The sequence below is a fragment of the Erinaceus europaeus genome, chromosome 17 (assembly GCF_950295315.1).
Source record: "Erinaceus europaeus chromosome 17, mEriEur2.1, whole genome shotgun sequence".
Lineage (NCBI taxonomy): Eukaryota > Metazoa > Chordata > Mammalia > Eulipotyphla > Erinaceidae > Erinaceus > Erinaceus europaeus.
The window spans coordinates 11708462-11716534 of record NC_080178.1 but is presented as its reverse complement, the minus strand read 5'-3'; the positions used below and the strand labels follow the sequence as shown (position 1 = coordinate 11716534).

General features: G+C 47.8%; 1 protein-coding gene across 1 annotated transcript; it reads right to left on the bottom strand.

Moving 5' to 3' along the window:
- Positions 1-2828: 2828 nt before the first annotated feature.
- Positions 2829-8067, bottom strand: POLR2G (RNA polymerase II subunit G). Its single transcript, XM_007526408.3, has 8 exons — positions 7926-8067; positions 7701-7810; positions 4992-5151; positions 3788-3838; positions 3622-3687; positions 3444-3515; positions 3219-3252; positions 2829-3031 (listed from the first exon to the last, which is right to left on the bottom strand). Exons 1-8 carry the CDS (start codon positions 7935-7937, stop codon positions 3018-3020), a joined length of 519 nt encoding a protein of 172 aa, XP_007526470.1. The 5' UTR covers positions 7938-8067; the 3' UTR covers positions 2829-3017.
- Positions 8068-8073: the final 6 nt, after the last annotated feature.

The window sequence follows — 8073 nt, the reverse complement described above, 5'->3', positions numbered from 1 at the left end:
TCCCTCTCTCTTCTCAATTTATCTGTCTCTACCCAATAAAAAATAAATATATATATATATATATTTATATATTTTTTTATTTATTCCATTTTGTTGCCTTTGTTGTTTTATTGTTGTCATTGATGTCTTTGTTGCTGGATAGGACAGAGAAATGGAGAGAGAAGGGGAAGAAAGAGAGGGGGGAGAGAAAGACACCTGCAGACCTGCTTCACCTGTGAAGCGACTCCCCTGCAGGTGGGGAGCTGGGGGCTTGAACCGGGATCCTGAATACAGGGTAGTGGCGCACATGGTTGAGAGCACATGTTACGTTGAGGAAGGACCTGGGTTTGAGCCCCTAGTCCCCACCTGCAGGGGGAAAGCTTTGCAAGTGGTGAAACTGTACTGCAGGTGTCTCCGTCTCTCTCCCTATCACCCCCATTCCCCATGATTTCTGGCTGTCTCTATCCAATAAATAAAGCTAATAAAAATTTACAATAGTGATCCGGGAGGTGGCGCAGTGGATAAAGTGTTAAGACTTTCAAGAGTGAGGTCCTGAGTTCAATCCCCGGCAGCACATGTACCAGAGTGATGGCTGGTTCTTTCTCCTATCTTTCTCATTAACAAATAAAATCTTTTTTTAAAAAAATCTACAATAACAAGTTAAGTAAGGACCAGCACAAGGAGTGGTGGACTCATAATGCCAGCACTGAGTCCCAGCAATAACCCTGGTGGCAATAAAGAAATAAATAAGGGCCAGCAAAATAGTCCATTTTAGGGGCCAGGTGCTGGCACACTCAGTTGAAGACAGATGTTACCATGCTTAAGGACCTGATTTCAAGCCCCCAGTCCCCACGAGCAATGGGGAAAGACCACAAGTAGTCCAGCTGTCTCTCTCTCCCTCTCCTACCCACGATCATCTTAGTTTTGAAGTCTCTATACTATAATGCTATGCATAATGGTTACATTATGCTACCTACCCCCTCAGTTTTTACCTCTATCCAGTAAGTTAGTTCATTTGAGCAGTACATTACTTCCCTGTGCTTGCAGCCCAGGTCTGAGACTAACCCCCACTTCACTAGATGGAATTTTACTGCTGGGGTCTCTCTAGCTCTGAAAAAGTCATGTTACAGCAGAAAAGCCCTGGGGCTGAGAGAAAAAGGAAATAAGGGTAGGCAGGCCCAAAGGAAGAGAACAGGACTTGTCAGCCTAAGGTCCTGAGTTCAATCCCCAGTACCACACATACCAGAGAATTGCAGCTATTATTTATTTAGCCTCCAGGGTTATCGCTGGGGCTCGTGCCTACATCAGGAATCCATATACTGGCCCTTGCGCTTTGTGTTATTTGTGTGCTTAACCTGCTGGGCCACTGCTTTTTTTTTTTTTAAGTTTATTAATTTTTAAAAACATTTTGAGGTACAGAGAGGGGAGAGTCAGACCAGAGCAATGCTCAGCTCTGGGGATTGAGCCTGGGACCTTAGAGCCCCAGGCATAAATGTCTTTTCGCATTATGCTGCCTCCCCAGCCCTTAAAATTTTTTTAAATTATTTATTCCCTCTTGTTGCCCTTGTTTTTTTGTTGTAGTTATTGATGTCGTTGTTGGATAGGACAGAGAGAAATGGAGAGAGGAGGGGAAGACAGAGAGGGAGAGAGAAAGACACCTGCACATCTGCTTCACCACTTGTGAAAAGACTCTCATGCAGTTGAGGAGACGGGGGCTCAAACCAGGATCTTTTCGTGCTTAACCCGCTGCACTACTGCCCGACTCCCTAGATTGTATTACTTTAGTGGACAGTCAGAAATCAAGGGGGAAGGCAGTGATAGGGAGAGACACTTGCAACACTGCTTCACAACTTCACAAAGTATTCCCCCTGTAGAGAGGGTCTAGGGGCTTGAACCTGGGTCCTTGTGCATTGTAACATGTGCTCAATCATGTATCAAATAAAAGAATATGTAAAATTCTTAATTGTTCTTCCAGATGGAGCAGTGGTTCAACTGGTGGACTGTAGAATGTTGGACTTGCATAGTTGAAGGTCCCAGTTTAATCCCCAGCACTGCATATACTAGAGTGGTAATCTGGATTTTTCCTTCATCTTATACAAAACTCTTTTATATGAATAAAGTGAATTTTAAAAAAATATTTATTTCCTTTTGTTGCTATTGATGTCGTCATTGTTGGATAGGACAGAGAGAAATGGAGAGAAGACGGGAAGACAGAGGGGGAGAGAAAGATAGACACCTGCAGACCTCCTTCACTGCATGTCAAGCACCCCCCTGCAGGTGTGGAGCTGAGGACTCGAACTGGGATCCTTACACCGGTCCTTGAGCTTTGCACCACGCTTCTATGCTTTACCGCTTGTGAAAGGTATCCCCTGTAGGTGGGGAGCCGGGGGCTTGAACCAGGATCCTTACGTCCTCACGCTTTGCACCACATGCATTTAACCCACTGCGCTATCACCCAACTCCCCAGTGAATTTCTTTTTAAACTTTGATAGGACACAGAAATTGAGAGGGAGGCAGGTTAGAGGAGAGCCAGATCTGTAGACCTGCTTGACCATTTGTGAAGTGCCTCTGCCCTGCAGCTAGAGGCCAAAGGCAGGAGCCCAGGTCTGTGTGCTAAGAACTACATTCATTTTACCAGGTGAGCCACTATGTGGCCCAAATTATTATTATTATTATTATTTTTTACCATAGCACTGCTCAGCTCTGGCTTATGTTGGGGGGGGGGGCGGGTTTGAACCTAGAGCTTTGGAACCTAAGGTGTGAGAGTCTCTGCATAATCATTATGCTATCTACCCCTGCCTTTTTTTTTTTTTAAGTTGTTCTTACTAAAGGAAGGAAATAACACTTGATAAGAACTAAGGACTTTTTATGGTTAGGACACAGTTCTTGTAACAAAGTCACAAAATCCAAATGTTTACTGGAGACAAGGAGCCTTTCTTGCTCCCTCCATAGCAGCCAGATGGAGCTTCTGGACAAGATGGGAAGTGTCACAGCCACACCTCCTAGATCAGGAGAATTGAGGTAAGAGGTCCAGGTGCTCAGCTCACAAGCCCTGCAAGCATAAGAAAAGCAAATCAGCTGAACTTCCCAACCCAGGGGACACATGGCCTGAATCTTTCAAGCAATCAGCAAGACCATTTCTTTTACCTAGGACTCAGACATTCCACCCCACAGTCAACCCTCATCTCCTATACAACCCTTCTTCACAACAATCCTGGCAGGCATGGTTGAGTACTCACCCAAGTAATCATCCATCAGGGAGCCAATAGCAAACTGCAGGAAGAAAAAGGGTAACAGAAACATTTGAAGCTCAGGAGTATGCTCGTATGCTCTTAACTCCCAGCCCAGACCTTCTTCCTACTCATCCACCCCTCTTCCTTAGTAGAAATGCAAAATCCCTCAGGAACTCTGGGAGGCAACCCACTCTTGCCTAGTATAGGCTGGGAGGCACACAGGAAACTCACAATATCATTCTTATCCACTCGTGTCCCCACAATCTTCAATCTGATCTCATCTTCCTGTTGAATCACAATGTCCTGGGGAAAAGAGGGAGTAGACTCAGATAACCCACAAAACCAACTCCTCCCATTCAGAGTGGCTCAACTGCTTCTCCCTCTCACTGACTTCTTCCTACCCACTCACCTCATCCATTGTCTTGTAACATGGTGGGTTAGAGTTAGGATCAAACTCCATCTCTGATGGGATAGACTGAAAGATAGATGTGAGTGGATTACTTTCAACGGACGGATGCTTCGACAGATGGTCAGGATAGGTGTTCCTTGGCCTCACCCCACATGCCAAGACTTACGTGCCGAGAGATGAAGCAGGACATGGGCCCAATTTCTGTAAAGAGTCCCACCTATGAGGGAAAAGAGTGGTTTTCATTCCCCTCCGCCCCCACCCCCAGTGTTATTGCTACGGAATCCTGTTTGCATGATTCCATTGTTCCCAGTGGACTGATTTCTTGCATTCCTTCTTTCTTTTTATTTTTAACTTTTATTTATTTATTTATTGGATAGACAGCCAGAAATCTAGAGAGAAGGGGGCAAGAGACAGAGACACCTGCAGCTCTACTTCACCATTCGAAAAACTTTCCCCATGCAGGTGGAGGAAGGGGGCTCGAACCTGGATCTTTGAGCATTGCAACATGTGTGCTCAACCAGGTGTGCCACAACCCCCGCCCCTCCCTTTTTGTAGATAGGTGAGAAACAGGGCTGGGGAAACAGTATGACAACAGTTATACAAAAGACTTTTATGGCTGAGGCTCTAAGATCCCTGGTTCAATCCCGAGCATCACCATAAACCAGAGCTGAGCAGTACACTGGTATTTCTTTCTGTGTCTCTCCTAAAAACAAATGAAATGGTGGTCCAGGAGGTGGCACAGTGATAAAGCTTTGGACTCTCAAGCATGAGGTCCCGAGTTTGATTGCCAGCAGCACATGTGCCAGAGTGACGTCTGGTTCTTTCTCTCTCCTCCTATCTTTCTCATAAATAAATAAAATCTGTAAAAAAAAAAAAAAAAAAAAGAAATGGGAGTCGGGTGGTAGTGCAGCGGGTTAAGCGCAGGTGGCACAAAGCACAAGGATCCCAGTTCGAGCCTCCGGCTCCCCACCTGCAGGGGAGTCGCTTCACAGGCTGAAGCAGGTCTGCAGGTGTCTCTCTTTCTCTCCCTGTCTTCCCCTCCTCTCTCCATTTCTCTGTCCTATCCAGCAACAACGACAGCAATAATAACGATAAACAACAAGGGCAATGAAAAAAAGAAAAAAATAACATCCAGAAGCTAGTGGATGTATGGTGCAAACACCGAGCCCCAGCAATAACCCTGAAGACAATCAATAAAAATGGGGATCGTACTCAGAACCTCATGCTTAAGAATCCAATGCTTTATCCACTGTGCCACCTCCCAGACCACTTTAAAAAAAAAAAATCTATTAGTTATTAAAAGTGAGAGACTTAGGGCCCATCCCACATCTTCAAGACCACCCCTGCCTCCCCCTCACTGATGATCTCACCTTGTTGACCTGAGTGACAACAGCATCCACAACCTCTCCTTTAAAGGGTCGGAAAACAATGGCCTTGTACTTCACTGGGTAAAGGACAAACCCCCGGCCCGGCTGGATCACCCCAGCACCAATGTTGTCAATAGTGGTGACAGCAATCACAAAGCCGTACCTGTGAGGAGGACGAGAGAGAAAACCATAGAAAGCCACTGATCCTGGGGGCTGGGAGGGAGCACAAAGAGGAACGGAACAGAATTTCTGTCCCCCAGAGAGCTTATTGGTTAAAAGAAAGAAAAGGACACGAATCAGTTTTTTTTTTTTTTTTTTTCCCTCCAGGGTTATTGCTGGGCTCGGTGCCTGCACCATGAATCCACTGCTCCTGGAGGCCATTTTTTCCCCCTTTTGTTGCCCTTGTTGTTGTAGCCTCGCTGTGGTTATTATTATTGCCATATTGATGTTGTTCGTTGTTGGATAGGACAGAGAGAAATGGAGAGAGGAGGGGAAGACAGAGAGAGGGAGAGAAAGATAGACACCTGCAGACCTGCTTCACCGCCTGTGAAGCGACTCCCCTGCAGGTGGGGAGCCGGGGGCTCAAACCGGGATCCTTATGCCGGTCCCTGCGCTTTGCGCCACATGCGCTTAGCCCATTGCGCCACCGCCCGACCCCCACAAATCAGTATTTTAAGGTCAATTACAGCATTCAGAATCTCAACATCCAAAAAGGTTATATCACAAGAATCCCTGTTTGAGCCCCCGGCTCCCCACCTGCAGGGGAGATGTTTCACAAGCGGTGAAGCAGGTCTGCAGGCATCTGTCTGTCTTTCTCTCTCCCTCTGTCTTCCCCTCCTCTCTCAAATTCTCTATGTTTTATCCAAAAAAATTGAAAAAATGGCCACAAGAGCAGTGAGTTTGTAGTGCAAGCACCAAGCCCTGGTGATAACCCTGGAGGCAAAAAAAAAAAAAAAAAAGACTAGTCACTAGACTGGTGTGCCTGTGTTGTGATGCACACAAGCCAGACTCAAGCCTGCCCTCTCTTCTCACCAACATTTTGGGCTATGGTGTGCACAGAGTATGGCTTCCACGCTTTTGGGGTTAGGTTGCTGCTGAAGTGACACTGGTTCTCTTGCTCGCTCACCCTGGTTAAAAAACCTTGTGCAGGGGAGGGGCAGCTCAGCTGATGGATCAAGGGACTTTTCCATTCTCCCCCAGTCGCTCCCATGCCCTGGTGACTTTCCCCTGGTCACCCAGTCATTCAGCAGACAGCTATGGACACCTAAGTGGGTGCCATGGTGCTTCCCTGGGAATGGGGACATAGGAGACAGAGAAAAGTCAAAAAGGAGGTGGGGGTAGATAGCATAACGGTTATGCAAAGATACTCTTATGCCGGGTCAGGTGGTGGTGTACCTGGTTAAGCATACACATTACCATGCACAAGGTCATGAGTTCAAGTCCCTGGTCCCCACCTGCAGGGGAAAAGCTTCACGAGTGGTGGAGCAGCGCTGCAAGTGTCTCTCACCCTCTCTATCTCCCCCTCTCCTCTCAACTTCTGTTTCAAATAAATAAAAAATAAAAATAAATAAATAAATAAAAAAGAGAGAGACTCTCATTGCCTAAGACTCCGAAGTCCCAGTTCAATCACCCACAGCACCATAAACCAGGGCTGATCAATGCTCAGGTATAAAAATAAATAAACACATAGAGAAAGTCAGAAGAATCTTGAAATCCATGAGGGCTTGTTCACTACTTTGTATCCAGGGCTCAGGACAGATCCTAGACGTCTGGGGACTCTAGAAATGCTCTCGAGGAGCTGGGCGGTAGCACAGCAGGTTAAGCACAGGTGGCACAAAGCGCAAGGACCGGCTAAAGGATCCCAGTTCGAGCCCCCGGCTCCCTGCCTGCAGGGGAGTCGCTTCACAGGCGGTGAAGCAGGTCTGCAGGTGTCTATCTTTCTCTCCTGTCTTCCCCTCCTCTCTCCATTTCTCTGTCCTATCCAACAACAGTAACAACCACAACAAGGGCAACAAAATGGGAAAAATGGCCTCCAGGAGCAGCGGATTCATAGTGCAGGCACCGAGCCCCAGCGATAACCCTGGAGGCAAACAAAAAAAAAAAAAAAAAGCTCTGGAAAAACTAATCTGAATGATGAATGACAGGCCAAATAAAAAAGTCCCATTAACTGACTCAACCCAGGGGTTTTGTGGGGGTGGGGAGTGAGGGGGAGGACCCAAAGAAAGAAGCAATTGGGAGCCAGGGGGTGGCGCACCTGCTGGAGCGAACATGTTACAGTGCTTAAGGACCCCGGTTCAATGCCCCTGTCCCCATCTACAGGAGGAAAGCTTGAAGACACCTGAAGCAGGGCTGCAGGTGTCTCTCTTTCTCTCTCCCTCTCTATCACGCCTTTCCCTCTTGATTTCTTTTTTTTTTTTAATAATTTATTTCTTTATTGGGGAATTAATGTTTTACATTCAACAGTAAATACAATAGTTTGTACATGCATAACATTCCCCAGATTCCCATTTAACAATACAACCCCCACTATGTCATTCCCCTCTTGATTTCTGGCTGACTCTAGCCAAAAGCAACTGGCTGGCGGGGGTGCCTGAGAGGTTACCCAGAGGAGGTGCCAGGGCACGGCAGGATGAGGAGCTGGGGAGGGGCTGCTGCCACAGGATGCCCGTGGGCGTCATCTGGAGAGTCGGGGGGCGCTTGCACACTACTCACTTGCCGGTGCAGGTCCCCTCGACCTCGGTGAAAAGCTTCTGTTTCACGGTGTTGAGCAGGTTGGGGCCGAAGTAGCGGGGATGCAGCAGGATCTCATGCTCCAGAGAGATCTATGGGGAGAACGGGATGGAGCCCAGGCAAAGCGAGGCCCCCGTGCCCTCCCACCCACAGGCCGGCTCCTCTCCCCTCCACCGCCCCCTCGCCCGCACCGAGCACCCAACTCACGTGATAGAACATCCTCCCAGAGGAGGATGCAACGCAGCGAGAGCGCACACGGTCCGCGGCAGAGGCGCCTCTGCCTCCACCGGAAACACACGCCGAGGCGCCAGGTCCGCTTCCGGCGGGCTGTGGCTGGGCGGAGCTCGCCTCGCCC

Excerpts from the sequence above, each read along its gene's own strand:
- POLR2G (XM_007526408.3), bottom strand. Across the intron at positions 5,152-7,700 it reads GAGGGGACCTGCACCGGCAA|GTACGGCTTTGTGATTGCTG; the intron begins GTGAGTAGTGTG and ends TCCTCCTCACAG. Across the intron at positions 3,688-3,787 it reads CCTGCTTCATCTCTCGGCAC|TCTATCCCATCAGAGATGGA; the intron begins GTAAGTCTTGGC and ends TCTATCTTTCAG.